The sequence below is a fragment of the Hirundo rustica genome, chromosome 20, assembly GCF_015227805.2.
Source record: "Hirundo rustica isolate bHirRus1 chromosome 20, bHirRus1.pri.v3, whole genome shotgun sequence".
NCBI classification, from domain to species: Eukaryota; Metazoa; Chordata; class Aves; order Passeriformes; family Hirundinidae; genus Hirundo; species Hirundo rustica.
The window spans coordinates 11003470-11031466 of record NC_053469.1 but is presented as its reverse complement, the minus strand read 5'-3'; the positions used below and the strand labels follow the sequence as shown (position 1 = coordinate 11031466).

The 27997-nt window shown below is 51.4% G+C and overlaps 1 protein-coding gene across 1 annotated transcript; it reads left to right on the top strand.

The window, feature by feature from the left end:
- The first annotated feature begins 10298 nt into the window (after positions 1-10298).
- Positions 10299-25488, top strand: SAPCD2 (suppressor APC domain containing 2). The gene is given in 6 exon segments (XM_040083478.1): positions 10299-10812; positions 15270-15403; positions 18659-18805; positions 18923-19021; positions 19507-19620; positions 20511-25488. Coding segments are annotated over 6 exon segments (1137 nt in total). The 3' UTR covers positions 20640-25488.
- The last annotated feature ends 2509 nt before the right edge of the window (positions 25489-27997 follow it).

Sequence of the window (27997 nt, the reverse complement as noted above, 5' to 3'; positions counted from 1 at the left end):
TGTATCCTGAGCAGGTGTGAACCTGTTCAAACACACCTAAGCCAAGCAGAGATCTCAAACAGGTAGAACAGGTCCGGGAAATTTATGAAAAGAAATGAGTTAAAGAAAAGCAGGCTGTGAACAGCTCAGCTGCAGCACAGAGAGCAGCTGGAGCAGGACCTTGGTAGAGAAAAAGCCCCGAGGGTCTCCAGAGGCTGCTGTGATTTACCTGGCAGCCTGGGGCTGCCAAGGCTGAGTCTCCATGGAGAAGAGAAGTGGCAAGAATCGAATGAGAAGCCAGAAGTAGGACCAAGGTGCTGAAGACACGTGGATGAAGTCTGACCTAGAGAGGGAATCTGATGTCAAGGGGAGCACAGCAAGGGCCAGGTGAGTGGGAGGGCTTGAGCCCCAGGTAGCTTCCACCCTCTTCCTTCAAAGCCAACTCAGAGCTGAAGGGAATCACCCCTGGCATGTGGCACAAGGAGATGTCACCTGTCCATGACACAGGTAGTCTCACAACCTGAGCTCCTGGGCAGTGGTTCATCACCTTTCCTGGCCATCACCCTGTGGTGGTGCAGAACTGTTTTATTAGATTTTTGTAAGAAGTTTATGTTATGGTTCGTTTCACTGTATCCCCAGTTCTGTATCCCTTTTGTGTTGTCTGTATATTAAGGTATTTTGTGTCAATCATCCCATACCTCACATGACATGTAACATCCCCTCTGCCCCAACCCCCCTCTCTGGGGCAGCTTGCCTATCACTCCCGGGGTCCCTCCCAGATTGTGAAATCTCCGGCAGAGGGCTTCAGGTGATAGGTAGCCTGGGGGAAATTCCTTTAGCTCTGGATTTTAGTGGTCTGAAGCTTGGGGGTGGGCACACCTTGTTACCCCCTGAAACCCCTGATTTGTGGTCTTTTTTGTATCCTCCCTGGGACCCTCCCCCGCTTATAGGGGGTGGGAGGGAGGAGCAAGCGCTCTCAGCCGCTGGGTTCTCCACCTAGAAGCTCTCAGCCGCGGGGTTCTCAGCCTGGAAGCTCCAAGCCGCTCGCCTCGGAGCTTGGAGATCTCTGCTAATAAACATCCTTTAACCTGCTAAGCTGAGAGCCAGCCTTTTCTCTTCTGCTGCTGTTGACTGTCACCTTTGGGTCCATCTGCTGAGCCGAGAAGCCAAAACGAACTGGAAACTTTGTGTCCGTGTTGACCCGAGCTAGCTGGAGGTCAGCTCCCACCCGGAGCGGGGACCAACCGGACATATCACCCTTCTCCAGCAGGCTTGCTCCCTGACACACCTCTTAACATCATGAACATCAAATCAGGGTGGGGGTTCTGGAGGTGCTGGCACATGGCTGCCCAGAGCTCCTTGAACAAACTGAAGTGCCTGTGACATGGGAATCATGACATCAGGGCTTTGCAATCTGCTGTGTTGCAATGGACTCTGATCAAGGGGGTTTGCAGAGGAGACAGCACCTTGCGCTAGGATTAACATGCTGCTGTGTCTAACAGACACAATAAATTTCCCTGTAAGGTAGAGAAACTCTTTCTCTTAGCAGTGCATATTAAGTTTGTAAAAGATAAGATCCAGATCCTGTTTCTCTCACTTTTGTCAACACTGGTGGGTTTTTCCCTCCTTTTGTATGTCTGTGGTTTAATTGGGCTCCTACCTGTATTGGATTATGTAACCTAAAAATGTGTTTTCTATTTCATCTGTTGAAAACTGGTTTTTGGGAGATGTTTTATCCTTCTCTTGTAACTCCACGGGGGAGGGGGGCAGATGCCTTCTGATAATGGCCCAGCCATTAAACCCAGGTGGGGCAGTGCTTCTTATCTCTTTCACCACCTCTCCATCCTCCAGGGGGACATCTTCTGATAATGGTCCATTAGGGCCCACCAGTGACATGACACATTCCATCATCCCATTGGGAGATGCTCCACACGGTGTGGGAGGAGCCAACTGTTCCTAGCTAGATAAAAACTGGGACTGAAGGACACAAGGTATCCTGTTTTCCCACTGGATTCCTGGAGGAGGACTGGAACCATCTCGTCGCCACTGGACTTTCTACAGGACCATCTCTACTCCACAAGACCGCATCTGTTACTCCAGGAGGATTTATATGGACTGCTTCCAACACCCTGACCACCAGGGTGCCAGGTCGTATCCCTGACCCTGTCAGGGTTTTTTCCAGGATTTGTGTTTGTTGTCTTGCCTGGTTTTTTGTACTACTACATTTGCTTGGGGTTTTTTGTTTTGTTTTCTTTTGGTTTTTTGTTTTTTTTAATATATATATATTTTCCTAGTGTTAGGAATAAATGCCCCATGGCCTCTCCCTTTATTTGAATAAAGTAAAAGGACTCCTCTGTCTCCTTTTTGGATATAAACCTCTGGTGTGCGTGGATTAATTTTCCTAACAATTTTGGGACTCGTCCGGGATATTTCCACCGTCCGGGGCGGCGGGCAGCGAGCGGAGCTGAAGGCACCTTACCCAGTTTTGGTGATCAGCTCCCCTTGGTGGCGGCCGGCACCGGGCGATCGATTGGGTTCCCGAGACTGTCCAGGGACAGACAAGTGACAGACCCAGGGGGCCATAAAGAGTCCGCAGGGAAGGACCACTGAAAATCTCACCGGTGAGTAAAATGGGATCTTCGGGGAGCAAACCTGGGAGGGCGCCCATGGAGGGCAGCACAGGTGAAACACAGCACCCATGGAGGGTAGCACAGGTGAAACACAGCACCCATGGAGGGTAGCACAGGTGAAACACAGCGCCCATGGAGGGCAACACAGGTGAAACACAGCACCCATGGAGGGCAGCACAGGTGAAACACAGCACCCATGGAGGGTTGCAAGGGTAAAGCTGGGAAGGGGTCCCAGCAAAAGGGATGATGGTCTCATAATACCCCTGGAGAGTCCTTTGGGGAGAATGCTGAGGTCGTGGGACAGACTGTGCATTCACCCAGAGGTAACTATGGAGATGATGGTAAAATATTGTTATTTTGTGTGGCCGGAGTATAAGTTTCCAAAGGGGCTTATGTGGCCACCTTATGGAACAGATAGAATTTGTTTGTGTAGAATTTTGTTGAAGTATTTAGAGGAGAATTGGAAAGGATGGATGAACAGGAATGTGGATTAATATGGTTTAGACAAGCAACAAGAGAAATCTATGTGTTAAGAAAAAAGGGGAAAAAAAAAAGGGAAGGATGAGGAAAGCTAAGGCAAAGGTGATGGCAGAGTTTTTGCAGCCACGGAAGAATAAACCGCAGGGTCCAACAGGTTCCCTGGGACAGAGGGGATGGGGTTGGGCCACAGGGAAGTGGCAGAGGCATTCCCTCCTCAGCAGGGGAGTGCCAACCCAAACAGCAGTTGGGAAGGAAACAGTGTGCAATCCGTCAGGCAGAAGGGCATTGGAAAAGGGAGTGTCTGCAGAAACAGCTGGATCCTCAGGAGGAGGAAGTCCAGAGGATAATGGAAATGGATTGTTAGGGGTGTCAGGGGCTCCCATTATATCAAGGACCCACCACTGAGGAGCCCTTGATAACTTTTAAAGTGGTAAAGTGGGTCCAGATTGAGAGGAGGTGTGTTTTCTGGTAGATACAGGGGCCTCTCAATCCCCTTTAAATTTTATACCTCGGGGGGGGGAATTATCAAAAAGATCATTAGGCATTCAAGGAGTGAGTGGAAAGGATGAGCAAGTGCATTTTATTCAACCACTATTAATAAATGTGGGGGACAAGTTTGAAATACACAAATTCCTGTTTGTTCCTAATTGTGATTGTAATTTACTGGGAAGGGATTTAATGGCTAAAGTGGGAATGCAAATTAGTATTGTAAAAAATGACACAGAGTCCGACACTGTGATATCTTTATGTAAAATATCTGAGAAGGCTTATGCTGAAATAAATCCGGTAGTGTGGGTAGCCCCAGGAAAATACGGAAAACTAGACATAGAGCCTCTGCAAATTACTTTGAAACAACCAAGATAAGTAGTGTCTAAAAAGCAATACCCTCTGTCAAGGGAAGGACAGAAGGGGTTACAGCCTGTCATTGAGTCCCTGCTAAAGGAGGGTCTTTTGAGGCCGCGTATGTCTTCCTATAACACCCCTATCCTGCTGGTTAAGAAACCAGATGGAACCTACAAAATGGTGCAGGATTTAAGAATAATAAATGAAATTGTCAAATCAAGGCATCCCACAGTTCCAGATCCCTATACAATCCTGAATCTGATCCTTTTTCACATCAGTATTATTCAGTACTGGACTTAAAGGATGCTTTCTGGGGCTGTCCGATTACAGATGACAGCAGACAGTATTTTGCCTTTAAGTAAAAACAAGAGGAAGAAAAAATGTGTTTATTGATGGGTCTTCAAGGGTGATAAAAGGGAAACGATTTACAGGATACTCTATCTTGAATAAAAAGCAATTAAATGAAGGGGGGAGGTTACCATCCACCTGGTCAGCTCAGACAGCAGAGCTGTATGCGCTTGTGCGAGCCTGTGAATTATACTGGGACAAGTCAGTGAATGTTTTTACGAACTCTAAATATGCATATGGGGGGATACATGCATTTGGGAAACTATAGGAAGAGAGATGTTTATTAACCTGCAGGAGAAAGAAGTTAGTTCATGAGAACTCAATCTCTGGCCTATTAGAGGTGGTGAACTTAATCAACAGGGGCAGCAATAATGCATATTATGGGACACCAGGCAGAGTGCTCAGAGAAGGCAATAAGAAACGGACTGGCTGATAAAGAAGCTCAAAAAGCTGCATTGTCACCAGAAATCTCTAATATCCTCCCCTTGCTCCCCGTAACTACATCACTGCCAGAGAAACTGTCTTTTCCACCAGAGGAACCTGAGATAATTAAAAAGAGTGGGGCAGAAGAAAAAGGGAGATAATTAGTTTACAAGGGAAGGTAAGCAGTAGATACCAAAAACTCTGGCCTTATGGTTATTAAAACTACTCCATGAAGGGAGCCATTGGGGCTCTCGAGGACTGGCAGAAGCCTCCCTCAAAACGTATGCTGCTGGGGGTCTTTTTACTCTGGCAAAGCGAGCTATTGAAGGTCGTTTAATTTGTGCTAAAACCAAGGACAGAGTTACAAAGAAACTTGCCAGGGGAGGGAGGCCTTGGGCTATATGCCCATTCCAGAGATGCCAGGTGGATTTTAGTGAAATGCCACCAGTGGCAAGGTTTAAATACCTTCTGGTAATAGTATGTCAGTTAACAGGGTGGCCAAAGGCATTTCCAGCCATTTCAGCAACTACAGGATCAGTTATTAAAGTATTTTTGGAACAAATAATTCCAAGATATGGGATTGTAGAAGCAATAAACTCAGGGAAATTCATTTTACAGGAAAAATTCTTCAAGGAGTTATGACTGCTCTAGGGATACAATGGAACATCCACACCCCCTGTCACCCCTAGGGTTTGGGCCGGGTGGAGAGGATGAATGGAGAAATAAAGAAACACCTTTTGAAGCTAGTAATAGAAACTAAGATTCCATGGGTATGGCTCTTGCCACTGGCTTTAGCAAGGATAAGGGCTAGACCCAGGGGAGATATTCAATTATCTCCCTTTGAATTGATGTTTAGAATTCCTTACCCTTATAATTCCCAGCCTAGTCGGGGGGTAGAGAAAAGTGATGTATATTTAAAACAATATGTGGCCAGGATACTGTCTGTTGTTCTTCAACAGGAAGCTCAGCTGGCACAGACCCTACCTTTGGACTTTGCTGTTCACAACATCCAGCCAGGAGATTGGGTCCTAGTTAAGGAGTGGAAAGAAGCACCACTAGTGGCTAAGTGGCGTGGACCTTTCCAAGTGTTGCTGACCACAGGAACAGCCGTCAAGACAGCAGAACACGGGTGGACCCACCACACTTGGGTCAAGGTCTCTGAGGCCCTGGGGATTCAAACAATCAGCTGGAGGAGAAGGATGGGAAGCCACAACAGACACTTTGCAGGAGTGGACTGGAGCAGTAGCCAGTGCGTTGACATAGGGGGAAGCCTCCTCTGCCTACCCACAAACTGCCTGCTGAAATGATGTAATGGTTTTAATTTAATAAAACCAGGCAGAAACACTAATTAATGTAGGGGTTTTAGTGTTAATATTTTTGTGGCAGGGGAGATTAGGAGAAAAAATAAACAAAGCAGGCTTAAGCTTAAAAATGAACAAAAATAGTTTTATTAACATATATTAAAAGACTAGGAAAAGGAAAAAAAGTTGAGAAACAAGAAAAAACAAACTAAAACAGAATAATACCTTAAAACACGCTTCTTTCTTCTTACAAACTATTAACTTTCTTATTAAACAACATAGAAAGACACCTTAGAATTTTCAGTCAGTTTCACCACTTAAACATAACTACTCATTACTCTAGGAGAAGAGTCCTTCTAAGATCTTTTTATGAAGACGTTTGCTATAAGACAAAATAGTCCAGTGCTCTCTCTCTGTTACACATCTGCTGCCGCCCGGAGTTTTGCAGACTGTGATGTTCTATCCACAGAGCTTCTCAGTGTATCTGGGGTATTATTTATGAATACTTCTTCTGATCTAAAATTATCTTTGTCTCAAAAGGCTGGGACCTCCTTTTGACCCAGGAACATGGGTTTCAAAGTTCCCAAATAAATCTCTATTACATCAGTCCTTAATTTTGATTAGAATAGCATTCTACCCAAATAATACTTAGATGCTGTAAAGAACAGTTCATTTCTTCATAATTTACCTTAGAAAAGTCCAGTTAAAAATGTCCACTTCTTCAATGCTATTCCAATATTATTAGTTCTTTCACTTCCAATCTGACTTCATGCAGCGTCTGTTCCATGTACCTTCTGTTTTTTTTCTTTCTTCCTTCTCTCGAGGAAGAATTGTGCTTTAAAAGTTCTGTGTTGCTAAGAAAGGGTTAAAATTTGCCAGGGATTGCAAAGGCCACGTGCACGCGCTGGGCTGCAAGGGTGAAGAAAAAAAAATGCAAGGCCGTGCTGGTAGAAGAAGCTGATAAACGTCCTTTTTCCACCCCTCGGTCTCATCTAGAGCGGTCCAGCTTGGAACTATCACTAAGCTGTAAAAAGGCTTCACCTGGGCTGCTCTCATGTGGGCAGCAGTTCTCAGAGGGCTCAGCAAGGCCTGGCCCAGCTGTCCAGAGGCAGAAGGGCCTGACCTTGGCCTCCCCCACGCTGCATTCAGGCAGCAGTTTTCAGAAGCCTGGCCGGGCCTGGCCCAGCCGCCCAGCCAGCAATGAGGGGCCCAGCCTGGGCTCCCCCTGCTCTCCATGCAGGCAGCAGCTTCTGAAAGCCCGGCTGGGCCCGGCCCAGCTGCCCAGAGGGGCAGCAGAGCCCAACCCGGGCCGGGCCCGGACCCAGCCCTGACCATGATGTTACCTCATGGCAGATCACTGAAGCAAGAGAGCGAGGTGCTCCCAGCAGATTAGTTTTAAATGTTCCTTCCAAAGTTGCACTGACAATTCTCATTGGTTAACTTAGCTGCCAATATCCCAGCCTGCTTTTTGATAGGTCCTTGTCCCCCCCCCCCCCAACCCACGCCACGGTTAGGGCAAGGAAAAACATTTTACATTTCTCTATATCTAGAAAACAAAATTGTGCTAACCCACGATGAATGGTTTGCGTGGGCATCCCTCCTCTCGGATCTCCAGTCACTGAGGGCCAATCCTCGCTGTCATTGTTTTCTTTATGTCAAGCTGTTTCTGTGCCTTCGCTCGCCACAGGTGGTGTAGAGGACAACATGAAAGTGAAAATTAGGTTAGAAGATTAGATGACACCATTAGAATGTTTCTCTTAATAATCTTACTTTTATATAGTCAGTTAGGTTAAGGCCAAAAGTGGGAAAATAATTTTTTAACCTTAGGAGAAGAAGTAGCAAAAACATTTAACCTTAGCAATTGTTGGGTCTGCAGAGGGTCAGGGGGATTTGAAGACTGGTCATGGGTGGCCAGCCCAGTCGAACCCAAATGGTGGATTAGCACCCTGAGTGAGGTCCATAATAGAATAGGATTTTGGGATGAAGAAGGAAGTCCATGGCGGCTTCATTCTTCTAAAAGAGGCATTTATTGTCTAAATAGAACAGGAGGCATATATGTGGGAAAAAAGTGCTTGTGACTGGACTATAAGTAAAGATTGTTAGACCCCCAACTGCCCTCCTTATGATTGTTCCAGATATCAAGGCAGATAGAATCAAACACATGTTAAGCTCAATAATAGTAGCTGCATAAGGTGTTCCTGCCATAATTACCAAAAATATTTTGAAGGCTGTAAAGCAGTGGAGAAGGATAGGTTTTTTATCCTTTATTTTTAAGCTTCCCCTGAGATAATTCCACAAGTAGGACACATGTTGTCTGTGACTATCAGTAGAAATGGCAACACCGGAATAGAACTCGGACCCTTTTTAATAGGTTCTCGTTCAGATCCAACAAAACAGATCTAGGATGTAACTGAAAGTAGAAATCTTATGTGAGAACTTAGAAATGCAATATTCCAACATCAGATAGTATTAGATTATTTATTAGCAGAAGAAAAAGGAGTGTGTGGCAAATTAAGTGACTCAAACTGCTGTTTGCAAATAGATGACAATAGAAAAGTAGTAAAACAAATAACAAAAGGAATAAAAAAGTTAGCTCATGTGCTAGTCCAAACATAAAAAAAGATAAAATAAGACATGTTTTCGTAGTTACCTGGTAAACTATAAATGAAACAAATGCTTTTTTTCCTCTTATGTGCAGTAGCAACTCTAATCTTTTTACCATGCATGTTCCCTTGCTCAGTACAACTTATTCAACATGTAATGAAAGAGATGCACGTAGTAGCCAGCCCACTGAAGCAAAGATAAGGACAAAAAGACAAAAATTAATGTCACTGCAAATAATTGCAAAACCAAAAAAGACCACAGAACAGAAAATTAAGTCACTGATAACTAAAGTTTGTAAAGACAATTATTAAAAATAAAAGAGGAGGGATTGAGAAGAATGACAAGATTTGTCTTTACAAACAAGCCCTGGGTCTGCTGGTAGATAAAACTAGCACTGAGAGACAAGAGAAACAATGGGAAGGATTCTATTGATTGATGAATAGAAAAGAAGATACTTGCCTTTACAAACAAACCACAGGTTTGTTTGTAAATGAAATTGATTATTGAAAGATGAAAGCAACAATGGGGAAAACCCATAAATCCCATAAAAATTAAAAATTAGGGGAGTTATACATTAAAAGGGGAATCGGAGGTCAGGCATTTCGGGAAGTCTGTACTTCTCAAGTACCTCAGCCAATGGGGAAAGAGAGAGGGAAATGCGGCTGGGAAATTAGGACAAAAAGGAGGCTGCATCCTCCAAAAAACTGAGAGACCCCAGGGGAAATGCCCCATGGCCTCTCCCTTTATTTGAATAAAGTAAAAGGACTCCTCTGTCTCCTTTTTGGACATAAACCTCTGGTGTTCGTGGATTAATTTTCCTAACACTAGTGTACAACTGTTACTCCTATTTTCCATATCTTTGCCTGAAAGCCCCTAATTGCAAAATTATAGTAATTTGGAGGGAAGGGCGGTTACATTCTCCATTCCAAGGGAGGCTCTAGCTTTTCTGTCTTTCTATATTTCAAAACCAAGACACTACCCCATCTCCTGCTGGCTGCTGGCCACTGGTGCCTAACCAGCCACAGCAGTGGGAGGATGGGATTCTGTTCCCTCTCAGCATTTGTTTCCCCCATGGCACCAGCCAAGTACACCACAGAGGACTCCTCGGTGCTGGTGCTCTACATCCCCCTCCTGTAGGGATGCTGCGTTGACTGACACTTCTTGGGTGTGTTTGCAAAGGCGGCAGTAAGAGTCGTTGGGATTTTCCTTGTCCCCTTTCACTAATCACATTGGCTCTGAAGTCTTGAGAAATTGTGCTGATTTGGGCTGGGTTAGTGTTAATTCTCTTCACTGTAGCTGTTAGGGGATAGCTTTTGGATTTGTGCTGAAACTACGGGGACCAAAATATAGCGTTGACAATATGGATATATTTTTCTTATTGCTGAGTAGGGCTTGTACAGACCCACGGTCTTTTCCTCTTCTCACCCCACCTCACCAGGGAGGGGGACAGGAGCGCGTAAGGAGTTGGGGGGATACACAGCCAGGACATGACCCCAACGGACCCAAGAGATATTCTGGACCACACGACGTCATCCTCAGTACATAAAGCGGGGGAAGAAGGAGGAGGGGTTTGGTGTTTGTCGCGGTCTCCCGTCCGCAGGGGAGGGTCGGGCTCCTCCCGCCAGAGGGGCGAGCCCAAGGCGTGGCGGGCGCCGCGTGCAACTCAAATTGCCGTGCTTCCTCTCAGCCAATGGCCGGAGCGCCTGCCCGACGCTAGCCAATGGGAGCACGGCACTCCCCGCCGCCAACCAATGGGCACCGGGGGGCGGACCGCGTAGTAACGCTCGGAGCGGCGGCGATGGCGCCGGAGCGTGGTGAGCGCTCGCTCCTCGCCGGTACCGAGGGTCTTCCCCGGGTTTTCCTGCAGAGCCTGCGGACTCTTTTCGATATCCTGGATGACCGGCGACGGGGTTACGTGCACCTACGGGAGATCGAGTCGCGCTGGCGGGGAACGGAAGCCCAGGAGCTGCCCGTCGGGGTGCTGGAGGGGTTGCGGCAGGCGGCGCCGGCCAGCGGGTACCTCACCTTCGAGAGGTTCGTTTTGGGGCTGCGGGCGGCCCTGCCTGGGGCTGAGCTCACGGTGGAGGGTGGCAGCGGCGGACGGCGGAGCGTGGAGAAGCCGCCGAGCCCTCGCTGTTCCGAGGAGCGGCGGGGGAAGAGCACCCGGCAGCGGGAACCGGGGCACGGCCAGCCCCGAGACCGCGGTGAGTGGCGGGACTGGACTCGGGGCTTGGGGCTCTCGGGGGTGATGGCAGCGCCGGGGCCGGGGGCTGACTCTCGGAGGTCGGGATGGGATCCCGCGGCTCGCCCCGCTCTCTCGTGCCTTCCTCCGTGCTCAGAGGCAGCGGTCCCCGCAGCGCCGGTGTAAAACTCCCCCGAAGATACTGCTGGTCTTGGTTTGGCTTTGCTGTATTCCCATCTCGGTGCGAATATCCCAGCGCCGCTGCCCGCCCAGGACTGTGCTCCCCTCGCCGTGCGCTGGCTATTTATAGCGCTGACAAGCTAAGGGCTTTGCTATAATGTGTCCGTGGTTGTCCCCTGGCGTAGAGTCTGTCCTGACCTACCCCGGGGGTGGGTGGCACAGCTGGGCGTCTCGGAGAACGGCTGGGCCCTGGGGACCCCCAAAGCTGAGCAGCTTCGCTGGGGTGAAGCTGCGGACACGGAGCCGTTGCGGAGCGGCCGTGTGCTCGGTGGTCTCTGCGCTGGGCCAGCCCTCAGAAATGATTCCTTCACGATATCATGTATGGTTTAGACAAATAAAAAAATGCAAAAGTTGATCTAGCTTTTTTATTTGGATCATTCCACAGCACTACTGCCAATAACAAATAATTTATCAATGAATAAGTGGGAGAGCAGCACCTGGGCAATGTGCTCTGCTGTCCCAGGCTCTGTCTACAGAGCTCACCTGCACATCCCTGTGGACTCTGCTCTTTCCTCGGGATCTGGGCTCACTGTGCTGGCTCTGCCAGAGCCCTCCAGGGCGGTACACTGATCTTGGCATGGCAGAGGCTGTTTCACTGGCATCTAGATTTGTTGCTAGTCAGTAGAAGACATTATAAAGAAACCATGCTTCTGGGCTTGTCTGGGTAGGTAATAGTTCTTTATCTAGATTTGTGAAGTGCTTTGAAATCAGAGGAGACAAAGTCTGTGTGAGGACCTGGTATTTGTTATTGCACCACCTGAGTGCAATGACTTCCTCCACCTTGGGAAGGTCAAGCTGGTTTTGCCATCCCTTCTGCTGAGTGGAGAAGAAACTTTTAACTGTGACTGAGGTTCTCTGCTTTCCATTTTGCTTCCAGACTAGTCACTCGAGCTTCATCTAAGGGAATATTATTAAGCAGACTAATTCTTCTATCATCAAGAGTGTAAATCTGGAAAAACCTGAAAAAAATCCTGCTTGGTGAATAGACAGGAGATTGAAATCTCTGCCCTGGGAAGGAGCAGGCAGATGACTGCAGAAGCTTTCTGCTTGCTGAGGATCTTTCCATTACAGGGTGATGTTTCATAACTGTCCAGAACCTGCAGGCAGGGTTAGTGCCTCAGCCCTTGCTGCCACCATCCCACACTGTAGGGCTGTATTTTGGCAAGAGGGCTGAGTTTCAGGTTCATTCAGCAGTTTAGAAAACTGTACAACTCTGTTACTCCATCTCTTCTAGCTCTAGATCCTGCACAGTTGCCCAGTGCACCCCTCCACAGATGGTTTCCCAGGGTGCATTTGAACAGGTATCCACCTGTTCCCAGCTGGCTGCAAGGGAGTTGGGTGGTGCCATGGCAGGATATGGCTCCATCCCTACTGTGGAGATGTGTGGTGGTTGCTGGGAGCCACCTGTGGCTCCAGGAAGACTTGTTTCCATTAAGATTATATAATTGGGGTGTGAGGCTGTTCTGAGCTGCATGTGGTGGCTTCTGTAAGACCCCAACCAAGAGCAGTGAGACGATGTATCAGTGCTCATAAGCTGCAGTGTGTCAGATGAAATGTTCCCTGTGTTTTAGGGGAAGAGAGTACTCACAGGGTGCCTCCCCACCTCTGCTTTATGGTGTAAGGAGCATCTGCATGTGTCAGAGGTGATTTGGATGTGATTCATGGCAGAATGGCAGAGGTTGGGGCCAGCTGGTTCTCCTGGCATGTGCAGGAGTGCAGTGAGCCAGTGGGACAACAATTCTGTCCCCTCTCCCACACTAACTTCTGCTAGTGTGGGGAGAGAAGTGCTTCTGAGGTCCCTCCTTAAGTCAGCTTTCAGCTTCTCCTCAGCCCAGCAGTGCTGGTGCAGTCTGCGAGCTGCTGCTTGGCACCCCATGGTCCCTGGGGAGCCAACAGCACCCACTGGACACAAGGATGATGAGATGGATATTGGAGAAGTCACAGGGCAGGGAAGTCACCATAATGATGTCCCTACCTCTGGTGCAGTGTGCATTGCTCTTGGGGGTCTTCACCCCAGTAGTTCCCCTGTGAGCTGGGACCTGGAGTAGTCAAAGCACAGGGCAGAAAGAGCCCAGGACGTGTGTCAGGCCCTGGGCACTGGCTCCTCCCCAGCACAGTTCTTTCCCTTGCTGCAGGGGTGACTTGGCTTCTAGCAGCTGGAGAGATGTTGGCAGTAGCAGGAGGGAGGGGATGGTTTGTAAGGGCTTGTCTGGGCCCTTGGAGAAGTGTAAAACAGCCATGAGGTGTCTGCTTGTCCTGGGCAGGGAGAGTCTCAGAGGGAGGAAGGAGCCTGTCCACTTTCTCATGTCAGGATCTCTTCTACCTCTTGTGATCTGATCCTGTTCTTTCCCTCGGAAGAACTATCTCAGCTCATTAGCAGGGGTCCTGTTTTAGCCACTACCTTGTCAGCTCAAGTGTGCAGAGCTCAGTTGGTTGACCAGGAGCACCTGCTTAACACAGGCGCAGCTCAGCTCAACCCAGCACTTGTAGTTAACTGCAGCAAAAACTTACTTAACGTGTGTTGTCCTGCAGCTCCTATCAGAAGTACTTCTGGCTTTGCCTTGGGATTCTGACTGTTGAGAGTATCATTGGTTTTGGGGCTGTTCCTCAGCTTTTCGAGTAGGATATGCTAGGACAATGTGTGTGGTCACACCAGTCTTGCTGGGTTCCTCCCACATAGATAAGGGTGTATGAAAACCAAAGGGAGCTGGCAAAGCAGATGGATGGGTGATATCAAAGACTTTGTGTTCACAAATGCTTTGTGTTTACTGATGTGCTGGAGACCTGTCTGTGCCAGAATACTTGCTGGGAGATGGAGTGAGATACTGTGATGGACCAGAAGGAGGACTTTTCCTACAGTATGGTGGCTTCTTTCCCCAGTGACACAAAGTGACAAACTGAGGTGTTGCATAGCCTGCTGCCCCCTGAGCCTGTCTCCTATCCCTGAACCGGTGTGACTGTGGCAGCACGGGCAGCCCTGGTACAGGGCTCCCACATCTTGTACCTTCAAGATGGAGGGTGGCTCCTGTGCCCATGGCTGTCCTCTGCTGCCTCATATTCTTCCTCCATCATGTCCATGTGCTCAGCTGAGGAAACTTGTGGAGCAGAGGGAAGAAATGTGCCAGACCTGTGCCAGGCAGCTCTGGTAGAAGGATGTGCGAGGGGTGGGGGTGCCTGGCAGATACATGGGGAGCTGTCCTGGGAAGAGGGTGTTTCCCCCAGCTGCCTGCCATCAATTGCCGGCTCCCTGCTGCTCTTCTTGAAAAGCCAGGTTGGGAAAGGAACTCTTGAGGAAACCGGTATGCAGGGAGCAGGCGAGCTGTAGAGCTGAGGGGGTGGTACGAGACAGGGTGTGCTGGGCACTTGGCTGGGGACTGGGGCAGGAAGGGAGGGGCAACAGGCTGCTGCCCAGACTTGCCTGGGGATGTGCTGGCTGCACTCCTGGCTGTCCTGACACTGTGGTTTGGGACGGTGGGGTGTCAGGGTGCTGTTCTACCAGCTTGGCTAGCAGCGGATTGGAGCTGGCTCAGCTGTGACTGCAGGGCTGGGTTTCTGGTGAGGGCAGGCAGCATGGGGCTTGTACAGACTTCACTGGAGGTGCCCAAGGAATTCCTGCCCTGGCTGATGGGCAGGAGATGCCTGATCCAGCCTGGAACCTGCCACTATGAGCTTAATCTTCAAAAATAGGTTATGCGTGGATTTGCATCAGCGCGATGTATTTGTAGTAGATTAGTCTTTTGCAAGATAGGATGTTGGGGTTTTAATAAAATTTTGGAAAACATACAGCCTGATTTATTTCATGGTTACATCATAGACATAGTGTCTGGGCTGGATATCCACATGGCCAAGTCCATCACCAAGCAGGAGCTGCCTTGAGGAGAAGTTGGTTTCCTGGCAGAGCTGTTCACCTGAATGGAAGCCAGGTGTCCCATAAGGACACGTGAAGGCAGGCAGTATCACTAATGGTTTAGTTGCCTCGGCTGGGACTGGATCAGCTTTGTTTGGAAGCTGCTTGATCTCTGCAGAAGATGTCATTGAGGTCTGTTGGCAGCCTGGCACAGCTGAGTCAGTTATTCTGTTGCCTGTGCTGCCTGGACAGAAACAGGAGCAGGTACTCAGGCTGGTGGTTTGCTCAGTCTCTTGGCTTACGAGACAACCGTGCAGATCATCTCACTGAAGTGGCCCTAGGGAGGATTTTCTTGAAAGCAGCTTGTGATCTCACAACTTCCTCTGTTCCAGGTGGTGATGCAAAGTCTGCTGGGCAGTCCCAGGGAGACAGTGGCCACCAAGGGGCTGGGGACTCTCGGAGGCATCAGAGAGGCCGTGCAGAACACCGGAGACACACCATCACCAATGGCGTGGACTTCAGCATGGTAAGGGAGTGTTGTGGGCTCCCATGAAGGGGGAGGCAGATTGCAGGGGTCCCTCGCTGCTGACACCATCTCTAGGCTTTGGCTTCCTCTCTGCACACCCTGCACGTGTGAGCTGTGGGACATCAGGCAAATCCTGATATTTTGGATATGAAGGTCTTTTTGATGTGTGTGGATATTCTGCCATTATTTTCAAGGTACTTTCTGTCCTAAATCATGCCAGACATGGAGGAGGTGGATGCCTTCCCTGAGAGTGGGGTCAGCCCATGAAGCCAGTGTGCTGGCTGCCTTCCCCATGATGAAAGTCTTAGGAAGAGGAAGACAAAGGTGGAGGTGTGGGAACAGATGGATCTCTGGGCCTTTAGAGCACCCCAGCGAGGGTCAGGTATGCTTTGTGCTGGCAAGAAGTGGGGCCAGACTGTGTCCCCTCCTAGGTGTTCCATGTAGATCGAGGCTCAAACTTGCAGGTCCTCTTGGCTTCTGACAGACATTCTGGTAGCCAAGCAGAGAAGTCTACATTGAATTTATCCATGCAGCCTGGGGTGGAGGGATCACCCCCACTGAGTGAAGAGGTTTGGATCAAATTGCCTAGGTGAAGGGATCTCATTGCTCCCAGGTGGAGTGGAGTAGCTGCCTTGGACATATTGCCCACAGGCTCAAGCTAAATTCTCCTGGGCAGAGAGCCAAGACCAAGCCTGCAGGATAAGTACTTGGTGGCACTGTCACCACTGCACTTTCACTTCTTGCACCCTGGTGTCACCCTGCTCCTGCAGCTCAGCAGGCCTGACCAGTGGTGCCCAACCCATTGCTGGCCTTGGGGGACACAATTTGCCCCGATGCCAGCCAGGGGAGAGGATGTTTGTGCAAGTAGTTTGCTAGGCTTGCAGCCGTGTGAAGGGCCTCTGCTGAAAGATGGTGATAAGGAGTGATAAATGTAGCTCTATGTCTGGGATTGAGGGCTCTTCTTGGGGTTTTGGAGAGAGGAACGTCTCTGCTTCCCTGTCAAGGCTCTTCCCTGTGTGTGCAGCTCTGGGCTGGAGTACAGCTCAAGGTCCCAAGCTCAGGGTGCTTTGTGAGGGGGGTGGTGACCACCACGTCTGTCCCCAGCTCTGGGCTTGTGTTGCTCTGGTTTCTATTCCCCCAAGTTGTTGTGTGGGCAGTGGGAGGGATGTCCCCTCCTTCCCTCTCTCCCTATATGTTGCCAAGTGCTGCACTGCCTTTCTGTGCTTCTTACTCCAGAGAAGAGGTGTCTCAGCCTTCCCTGACACCCTGAGCACAGCCTTTGGGTGCTGGTGCCGTTTCCAGTCCTACAGAGACAGCTGTAACAGATTTGAGTCCAGCAAGGACTGAATCTTTGCACTGTCACCTCCCTTACCCCTCCCTGCCCCAATGCTGGGCTCCCAAGGGACAAGGAGCTCTGTCACTAGACTAATGTGCCTAAAGCCCATGGGGCATAGGAGCACTGGTGTGCATCCTGAAGTCCACCAGGACTGGTTCCTCCTGAGCAGGGAGCAGAGCTGTGGAGGCCGTGCTACAGCCCCAGGACCCTTTACACCATCTCATCCGGTGCCCACTCACTCAGCTGGTGTTTTTCCAGCCAGTCCATCATCTGTTGGCCTGATTTCCCCATGGCCACTAGGGTGGCTGGGTTGAGACCTTCCCTGAGAGGTGGAGCAATGTCATTTGTAGGCAGCCCAGGGCATAGCTCAGTCCCCTCCCTTTTACCGGCCACCAAGCACCAGCCAAGCCCAGTGCTTTGTCTTTCTCCTGCCCCACGTGTCTCATCCTGGTGAGATGCTGCCTGTCCCACACTGGGCAGGGCTGGCAGTATCCCTCTACTCTGTGGGATGCTCCCTCTTCCTCCAGTCTCTGTGTTGGCCAGCAAGTCCTGTGGGAGGAGGGCAGGCCAGGCAGCAGTGGGCTGCACCCCCAGCTGGGTGGGGGTCCTTGCCACTTACAGCACCTTCTTCCTGCCCCTCAGCAGCAGCACCAAGGCTCTGCACTTCTTCCTCTAGGTGCATCCCTTTGGGCCATGGGAGAAGGGTGCAGGGGGAGTTGTGTTACAAAAAGCATTTCCAGGAGCAGCAGGAGCAAGAGCAGCCCTAGTGTAATGGGGTGTATGGGATGTGGGGAGGCTTTGGGGCTGGCAGTGGGGACATGGAAATGCTGTTGGCCCGAAGAAGGTCCTTGTATGGTGCCACTTGTTCACAGGGTTCTGTTCAGGGTCACTTGTGGGCTGTACCACTCCTGATGCTCTCCAAAGAAGGAGGTTCTAGTGCATCCAGCATTTTCTAGGTGACCAAAGTCTCTGGTGCCTGGAAAAGACTGTGGAGCCCAGGCTGTGTTGTGGCAAAGAAGGTAGAGGTAGTGAGGCAGGAAGTTCCCCATGCCCTTGGGAGCTGGGGGAGCAGCCTGGTATTGAAAAGGGGAGAAGGGCCATGGACTCACAGGGTGAGGGTGATGAACAGGTCACTGCAGCAGTTGCTCTGTTCCCCAGGGATGTCCCCTCACCCCTCTCCACCTCTCTGATTGCTACTGGCAGCATGGTGCGAAGGGGCAGCAGGAGCAGAAGGTGACAGTGGAGTGAGGACTGCAGGAGCCTTGGGTCCTGCTTGACATATTCCAAGGGGCTTCTCTGGGAGAATGAGCCCCAGGCACCCTTGTAGCAGCTCTCGAGGGACAGCAAGGCCCTCCACTGCTCTCCAGCTGATGCTGGTGCTGAAACCTGAGCAACTGGCAGAGATCCTCTGCAGAGAGGTGTGGTGTGCTATGTTCTGCTCAACTTTGTGCACCTCCAGGGATGGGGCAAACTGGGGTAACAGGACTGCAGTTTTTCCCTGACTTCCATCCTGCACAGTGAGCTAGACTCTTCAGTGCTCACCAAAATCCAAGTGTATCTGTTCTGGGGCTGACACTCACACCCCAAAGGGAGCTGGGGGCAGCTGCGGGCGCTGCTCCTGCTGCCTCCCTGGGTAAATAGGTGAAGAAACCTGCACCTACAATGGTGAGCAGGAGGGTAGAGTTGACCCAAGCGTCCTTCACACAGTTTGGTTCTCCCAAACTGGAGACCTTTTCTTCCAAAAATCTTCTAAAGCAGCATCAGGCAGCAGTCATCTCCATGCTTCTCTTTTTTTGTGGAAAGTGGCTGAGACCCTTGCCTATGTCCACATTCCCCCACACCTCATGAAGAAACCAACTTTTGGGACTTGACAAAGCCTTGGTGGGGAGCGAGTGACATCCCTGTGCTCTATCTTGCAGCTGAAACACATGAAGGAGCTGGAAAAGGAGAAGGACTTCCTGTTGCAGGGCCTGGAGCTTATAGACCGGGCTCGGGAGTGGTACCACCAGCGCATCCAGCTCATGCAGGAGCACCAGCGGCTCCTGGGGAAGAAGAGAACCAGTGCTGTAAGTCTGGGGCTTCTTTTAGCTGCTTGTGAGTTTGGAGAACAGGGCTGGGAGGTGGCTGGACCTGGAGCTGGCCCCATGGTAACCTCTAGCTTCTTTTTCTTCCCCATCCTGCAGGATTTCCCTGAAGGTGGCCAGAGCCACCTGGGGCGCCTGGTCCCCAAGCTGCAGGAGGTGAACAGCTGCCTGAGTGACCTTCTTTCCACTGCTGGCAAGGTGAGAACAGCACATCAGCAGCTTGAGATTGTTTGTGTGATCTTAGGACCCATCCTGCCCCCTCCATGTTGGTGGCTGGGTTGACATTAGAGCTACCAGAGTTTCCCCCAGCTCTGGAAAGGTGACAGGGAACAGCCAAGAGGAAAGCACTGCTGGTCCTGAGGTGGGCTGGAGGACACTTAAGGCATTCAGGGGACTAAAGGAGATCCCCAAAAAAGGTACACCCATTGTCAAGGGAATAAGGAGCACAACCTGCTGAGGTGCTGAGTCAGCCACTCCAGAGCAGACTGTCCTGGTGGGCAGGAACCAGGCACACTGGCAGAAATGCTTCCCCATTCTGCCTGGTGGGCTGGAGACCCTGTGATGGCCTGTGCTGGGCTTCTCTCAGTTCTTTGTGTGCCATAGAAACATCTTGCCTTGAAAAATGGCTGGGAAGAGCCACAGGGTGGGAGGCTCAGTGTCTCATCCCTTCATCTTCTCTACAGACAGCAAACCCCTCCTCAGCCCTTAGCAGGCTGGTCCCTGTGACATCCCCAGCCTCCACAGGCTCCCAGCAAGTCATCAACATGCTGAAGGAGCAGAATCGGCTTCTCACCAAGGTGAGCGGAGGTAGGGGTGGAAGAAATGCCCTTGGGGGTGTTGGAAAAGGAAGGGCATGGGCTGGGCTGGGCAAGGAATGCCAGGCAGTGGGAAGTGTTCCTTCAGCCTGGCCAGACTTTGTCATCCCAGAGAAGGGTATGTGGACTGCACGTGGAGACCCTCTGGCACACAGCTGTGCCCAGCTGTCTCCAGCTGTTTGCTGGGTGAGTCAGTGGCAAGGATGGGGCATTCTTGACAGAGGGAAAAGACTGTGACAAATGGCTGTAACAAGAGAGTGGACAAGCTGCATCTGGGGGCTGCAGGGAAGAGATGGACTGCCAGGGCCAGGCTTGCTGCTGCAGTTTCTGTCCCAGCACATGGCCGCAAAGATGCCCTGGGGGCTTGAGTCCCTCTGCTCTGGAGCCGGGCTGGGACAGCTGGGGGTGTTTACCTGGAGAAGAGAAGGCTCCAGGGAGACCTTACAGCCCCTTCCAGTGCCTAAAGGGCACTTTATGGGCACTATGAGAGCTGGTGAGGAACTTTGGACAAGGGCCTGGAGGACAGGACAAGGGGAAACGGCTTCCCACTGCTAGAGGGCAGGGTGAGATAGAATACTGGGAAGAAATTGTTCCCTGGGAGGGTGGTGAGGCCCTGGCTCAGGGTGCCCAGAGAAGCTGCTCCATTCCTGGAAGTGTTCAAGAAAAGGTTGGACAGGTCTTGAAGCAACTTGGTCTAGTGGAAGGTGTTCCTGCCCATGGTTAGGGGCTGGGATGAGATCGGCTTTAATTTTCTCCTACCCAAACCTACCCAAAGCCTGTGGTTGTGTGGTTCTATGAAATTTTACCTGCAGCAAGCCAGTTGCCAGCATTCTCCTCCTCTAACCAGTCTTTTCCTACCCTATCTTGTGCAGGAGGTGACTGATAAGAGCGAGCACATCACCCAGTTGGAGCAGGAGAAATCTGCCCTGATCAAGCAGCTCTTTGAGGCTCGTGCCCACAACAACCATGAGATGAGCCAGCTGGACTCCACCTTCATCTAGCATATGCCTCCCCTGCCCCATTCCTAAACTTCCCGGGGGGCTTCAAGGGACTCTTGCCCCAAACTCATCACACTCCAGGTGTCGTGTCTCAAGGTCTGTGACTGCTGGTGGCATTTCTGTGGGAGGAAGCCGGGACCTCTCTTGAGGAGCATCCCTGCCCTGCTGTTGGCTTAGCAGCCATGCTGCTCTCAAGCTGCTCCTTTCCTTTCTGTAAATGGGCTGTAGGGATGCTGTCCCCAGCCCTGTGACCCCCAGCATGCGGGAGACATGGCTGCTGTCTGTGCTAACTGTGTGGGGTGAGCTGCTGTGCCCTTGCTGACTTAGGCTGCAAATTGGGTGCTCTTGGGAAAAAGTGATGCATCTTCAATGCTCCAGCCAGCATCTCCAGACAAACCTGGCACTTGGAGGTTGCTGGCTCCTGCTTGTCCTGCCGTTGGAAGACGAGATTGGAAATCCAAGGAGACGTGCCTGGCCCCTCTCTGCTGCCCATGTTGTCTGCCAGAGACACCGTCCTAGCGCTGTAGTGCCCAATCTGGTGGTCCTTGTGGCAACCTCTCTGTTGTGTTTGTGGTAGTCATACCATAGTTGCTGTTTACATGACTGCAGGCTCCTGTAGGGAATGAGCCATAGAACCTACCAAGATAGCCTACACCTCTGAGCTGCTGTTCTGGGCTGTTAACAAGTTGAGACAGAAACCTCACCCTTTACTTGTCTTGACCTGGCAAATACTTCCTGATGTCTGCCAGGATTAGATTCTTTTCATGATGACTGTAAAGGAAGTGATGTTCTGTCACCTGAGGATGCTCACATCAGCCTGACCTCACAGAGGGGTTTTAAAACTTGGTTTTGTATTTGACTTGAGTGTGGGACAGAGCAGAGGCTGACAGGCTCCTTCCTGTGCACAACTCCACGTGGAGAAATTACGTCTCTGCCTCATGTAGTTGTGGAGGCTACTGCCAGGGATGACGTCCTGACTATGAGCTGCACTCCTGTGCAGGGAGTGCACCACCCTCTCTTGAGGGGTGGTGGTGATGGTGGTCTAAGATGGCACATCTCAGGACTCCTCCTGCTTCCCATCCAGCTTGATGATGCTTGAGCTGAATGACATTTGACTGTGGTTTGGTATTTGGCATCCATGGTGCTGTCACTGAAGATCCCATGTAGCACAGCCTGGCCCTCTGTATCCCCAAGGCCAGGACCTTTCACTCTGGGGTTGTTTTCATGCTCTGACTCTCCAGGCACGATGCTGTGGTGCAGAGCTGAGGTGGGCAGAAGGTGCTGGCTCTGTCCTGAGCTGACACATGGCGGGCAATTCTGTTCTCACTCCTTTTTTTATCTGTCAGGACTCTCTGTCCCTTCCAGCTGTTCTCTTTGAGATTGATCCTGAGCTAAAGCTCACTGCAAGACTTGAATTCCTGCTCTGCCCTTGTGCCTGCAGCTGGAGTGGGGATCAGCAGAGTGCCAGAGAGATGGTGGAAGAGGAGCAGTCGTGTCCCCTGTCTGCAGGAGTTCAGTGTTAGTTGTCCCCTGGGCATCAGTGCCTGTTATCCTTTTTGTGATGCCTCCTCTGGTGTCCAGTGCCTGTTTTGCCTGAGGTTTAATTAGAACTGACCCTTTTTATGAGGCTAATAAAGTGGGGTCACCTATTTAATTTATCCTTCTATCCTCTCCCTAAATCAGCCCATCTACTGTTGCCAGCCCTGAAGTCCCTGGCTGTCCTGTCTGTTAGAATGCAGGGGGAGCTGAAACTGCAATCTGGTGAGCAAAGAGCCCAGGGGTCTCTGCACCTGGACATGTTTCCCTGTCCTTTCCCTCTGGGCTTCCTAGGGACTGGGGATCCCCTCTCACCTGCTGTGGGGCAGGGTCTTAAAGCCACCTGTCCCCCTTAAGTGCTGTAGCCTCATATGTCTACTCTAGAAGCTGTGCTTGGGGCTCACACTGCTCAGGCAGTGCTGGTGCAATTCTCAACCTCTTATTGCTTTTAAGTACCCTTTCTCAGAGCTGCCCACAGTGGTGGCAACAGTGACTGGTGCTCTGCAGTGACTCCTTCCCATAGGGTCAGCCACAGGGAACCTCAGTGGCATGGTATGTGTGGCACATGTCCCTCTGCCCTGTGCTGACGTGGCAACTCACGTGGGGTAAGCATGAGGCTCTGCACTGATTGGGGCACCCTCCTTTCCCAGGCTGTGGGGTGAACCCTGCATCCTGCAGAGGCTGAGCTTCCCCTGCGGGGAGCAGAGCCAAGAGAGAGACCCCAGTGCTGGCAGAGGGATCTCTGCCATGGTGCTGCTTAGGGCAGCTGCTAGTTCCAGCTGGGGCGGGAAGAGCGTTGGTAATTTCCCTTGGTTTCCATTTTATGCCTTTGTTTGGGTGTGGAGGTCATGAGGGCTTCCAAAGGAAAAATAGAGTCATGGTTCCCACTCCAGGCTGCTCCATGCAGAGCCAGGGCAGCTCTTTCTCCCCCAGCCTAGGGGGTTTGTCCTAGCCCTGGCCAGCAGCACTGTGAGATTGCCCCAGATTGCGGGGTAGCCCTGGGAGTGCCACAGTGCTCTGGGACGAGGTTTCCCCTGGGAACTGCAGGGCTCACCTCAAGCTGTCACCCTGACCTGGCCACAGAGTTTCTAGGTCCCTGATGGGCCTGACCCTTGCCTGTGGGTTTGGGCTGTGTCCACTTTGGCACCCTTTACTGTGGGGCTGTCTCAGGAGCCATGAGACCTGCATTCGGGGCCAGGTCTGTACCTGATGTCAATGCTGGGACACGTGGGTGAACACCTTCCATTCTCTTCAGGCTTTTTTCTGCTGGAACTGGGTTTGCATAGATCTGTGGTGCCTCCAGGACTCTTAACAGCTGCTGGAACCCACTGTGTGAAACTGGTTACATTGGGAACAGCTGGAGCAGGGATCTGCTGTCCCCAGCCAGGACAGCTCCTGCCAACCCACCTCACCTCCCCACAGCCCTCCACACTGGAGGTTGTCACATGCAGGTGCAGCACCATGGGGTCAACATGCTTGTCCCTGGGCATTTAGGGTGGGTGCCAGCGTGACATTGCATGGGGCGTCCCCACTGCCAGTGCTTGGAGCAAAGTGAGCTGTCTCCTGAGCTCAGTCCACGAGTACACCAGTGGAGGTGTACCTGGGATGCGGGGTCTCATCTGTGTCCTTAGCCATGAAGTTTAGGAAGGATCCAGTCACCCAGGTTTACCTATTTGTACCTATTTTTCTTCTGCGCAGCTATGTGTTCTTTACATGTCCTCTGAGCCTAGGCTCTAGGTGAGAAGTGCTGCTGTCCCAGCAGAGCAATTATACCACATGCCAGAAGGAACAGCTACATCTTGGGCCCCTGACCTGAATGTTCTGTCTTTTTTGCTTTTCTTCCCTGCCATACGGTCAGCACTGCTGGGCCACCACAGTCTCTGCTGCCCTGGCCCTGCAGCTCAGTGCAACTCCCTGGAAATCACCAGGGATGTGATGTCCTGAAGAAGACCCTGGGTCCTGGGGATGGTTCTCATTGGGATGGGGAGCTGGGCCATGCAGGGCTGACTGGACTAAGGAGGTGCCTGTTGTATCTCAGACCTGCAAGTGGGTGCTGGTCATCGCTGTGATCCCTCACTTAGTGTTCTCCCATTCCAGATCATCCCCATGCTGTGTTGCTGCAGCCCTGCCGGTGTGCTGGGCTCTTGCTTCTATCTCAGGTTCCAGAATGCCAGCACTGTTCTCTTCCTGGCAGGGATAAACTGCCTCCTGTCTTAGGAGCGTCACCTGGTGCTACCCAGTGCCCCCTGTTCCCCCTCCCTGCCTGTGGCTGACGTTTGCAGCACTGTGAACAAAGGCCCTCTCCCAGGTGGAATGGAGAAGGGTCTGCCCTGCCCGCTGCAGGGTAGGGTGGAGGCTAAGCCTCTACTCACCAGCATGGCTCATTTCTGGAGGGCACTTCCCATCCTGAGGGGCTCAGTTGCAACATCCACGCTCTGCTTCAGCATCCCGTCGGATCTCTGCTGGGGCCAGTGACGTGCTGTGGCTGTGATCCCAGCCTGGCGTGAGCGCTCACCTCTGACTGCACAGCTCTCCCACTCTGTTCCAAGGTACAGCTGATTGAAGGCAGATGCTCCCTCCAGGAGAGCCAGGCTCCCAGAATCCCCGCTTTGCTCTGCAGCTGCGTACCACAGGGACTTAAACTCCCCCAAGTTACACGAAGAGACAGCAGCACATGGCAGATCCCCAGCCTAGGAAAAGCAGCTGTCAGGGAGCAGAGCAGGGGCTGAAGTCTTTGCCAGCGCCCTGGAGGACCACATGCATTGTGTGGGTTCCCTTAGACCCAAAGTGTCCCTTTGTGGTACACACACCCATGTGGCAGTGGGTGCAGACAGTGGCTACAGGTGGCCCCACCCTCCTGCTGTGCCATTGGAACATCTCTGGTTGCTCCTCCTGGGAGATGCGATCATGCTTAGGGTGGGAACAGGCAGCTGGAGAGAGCCTGCACTAGGTCTGGGCTGCTGTCACATTCCAGGGAGCCATCAAAATCCACCCATGTAAAAACACCCTTTGCCTACCCTGCCTCAGCTGTAGATGAGAGCTGGGCACATGGACCATTGAATCAGAGAATCGGAATCCCAGGCAACTTTGGGTTGGAAGGGATCTTCAAAGACCATCTTGTTCCGCATCTTGCCATGGGCAGGGATATCTTCCACTAGACCAGGTTGCTCCAAGACCTATCCAGCCTGGCCTTGAGCACTACCAGGTTGGGACAACCACAGTTTCTCTGGATAACCTGTGCCAGGGCCTCACTACCCTCACAGGGAAGAATTTCTCCCTCATATACTCTCTAACCATTGAGGCCATTCCCCTTTGTGCTGTGACTTGTCCAGACCCTTGTACAAAGCCCCTGTCCTGCTTTCTTGGAGCCTCCTTAGGCATGAGAAGAGGCTCTAAGGTCACCCTGGAGCCTTCTCCAGACTGAAATAAGCCTGACTTATGCAACCTTTCCTCAGGAGAAATGCTTCATCCCTCTAATCATCTTTGTGGCTCTTCTCCATGGACCAGCACATCCCCAAAGCAGAAAGCCTGGACTATTCTGTAGGCACAAACACAAACAGCCCAGCACTTTACTCTCCTGTCTTGCTGTCTGGCCCCCTGGACATGGGGCAGGGGAGACATGATCCAGGGGACAGCACAGGGAGTAGTAGCAAGTCCATGTGCCCTCCTTTTACCCCCAAAGCTTCCCTGCTTTGGATCTAAGAGAACCCACAAATGTGCCATGGGCAGCCAGGGACTACCCATCCTCAGGTCCAGGCAGGCAAGTTTGGTTTATTTGGGCTACTGAAAACAACTCCTGCCCATGAAGGGCATCTGTGAGTGTCTACAAGCCCAAGAAGACTTCAGGTAGGGATATGATGGCAGTAGGGATATGATGGCAGTAGAGATGTCCCCTGGACCTTTTCCTTGGGGGTAAAAAAAAATCCAGTTTTTATTATCGAAATTATGGCATCTTCCTGTCAAGAACTTGAGGGCAGGCAGGGCTGCCTGCACCACTAGCCTTGGGCATCCTGCAGCTGCCATGGGCAAATATCACAGCCACATCCATGTCTTTGTGCCCACAGCTGGGCATTTTAAGCACTTCCCTTTTTTTATTCTGGAGGCATGAGTTCTGCTAGGCAGAAAGCATCCAGTTCTTTGGGTTCCTTCCAAAATCTCCATTAGCTGTTCAAATCTTCTGAAACCTTCATTAGTCCTCAGGCTGAACCACTTTGTGGGCAAGACCTTGTCCCACGGGTGGATCAAGCCACTGTGCCAGGCTGGGAGGCGCCCCAGACCCTGAGTCCAGTGTCCATCCCCTGTGAAGGTTGTGCCCTGACCAGCTTAGAAAGGCCTCAGCTGGTTCAGCCAAGAAGTTAATAACCAAATAATCTAACAACTCCATCATAAATATTTAATATTGATGGCTTAGGAAAGAAATTATTTGGGTTTGTGAGAGACATCCTGGTGCTGATGCTCCTGCATCGGTGCATCGGTGCCAGTGCATTCTCACTGGTGGCTGGTGAGTGCCTGCAGCTGTTTCTCCATGCCAGGCTGCCAGGCTTGTCAACCATTGGGTTAGAGGGACCCAGCACCCCAGCAGCATCCCTGGCACCCCTGCATCCCTGACAGCTTGGAGGCAAGTGGCTGATTCTGGGGAGGTTCTTGGTGAGGTCTCCAGGAGCAGCTTCACCCAGTGTCCCACTGCCTGGACACCTGCACTTGTCAGCTCCTGTCCTACTTCACTGTCCCAAATTCTAAGTGGGTTTTCCTAATCCAGCCATTTTTCACATTTTCCTTGGATGAGTAGACTGTTGCATCACTGCCAGCTCCCAGAAAGTCATAAATCTCCTTAGCCCTCCTAAAATCAAGGAATTAGGAGGAAAAAAAGAAAAAAAAACTGCACAAAAGCGGCTTTTGTAAGCAATACTTTTAGGAGAGGGTGTTTATTTCTCTTTAGGGTCCTCAGCCTTCTTCACTCACTTTGCTCAGCTTCTCATGCAGCACCTGTCTCCAGAGGGAGCCCAGAATTATGAAACCAAAGAGGTTATAAAAAAGGTAAGTATTGAAAACTTAATTGGGTTGTTGGGGCTGCGAGGCTTGGAGCAGCTCATCCCAGAGGATCCAACACCCCCAGGAATGACCTGAGTGCATTCTGCAGGGCAGCTGTGCCAGAGGGTCTGAGGTGGGGCAGAGCTCCCACTGTGACTGCACCGTGTCCCAGGAACAATGGGAGCTGGAGCCCATCTCCCACTCCTGTGGCTTTTCCAGGGATTTCCACCATTTTAGTGGGGGCATGAGCTGCTTTTCCTCCTCCTGCCTCTCTGGGGGATTGGCAGCTCTCCCTGCTCACAGGATGCTGGTGTGCTAGCCTCAGCATGGGATGTGGGTCTGCGGAGGAAAATCCTTTCTTCAAGGTCCCTGGGCCCCTCCTGCCCTGTTGCTGCTGGCTGGAGGCACCAGGGTAATGCCCTCAGGGCCAGGGAACTTCTGCCCACCCTTCCAGCTGCCAGACCAGCTGCAGGGCTAAGAAACGGCTTTCCTGTTCCTGGGGTGTCCCAGTGTCAGGCTGTGACAGCCTCCTTGGCTGGCCACTGCCACAGCTCAACAGCTGCTGGGTGCTCCAGCACTGCCTGTGAGCTAATGACTGCCTGCATGCTAATGACTCCCTCCAATGAGAGATGGATGGGGGAACACTGCCACAGACGCTGCTGTGCCAGTATCCATGGCAGTGCTCTGGGAGATGCCCAGGTATTCAGGCACTACTAGAGAAATCCTCTGCCTCAGACACACATAAGGGCATGAGCACAGGGGCACAGCTGTGCCTGTAGATGCACATGATGTGC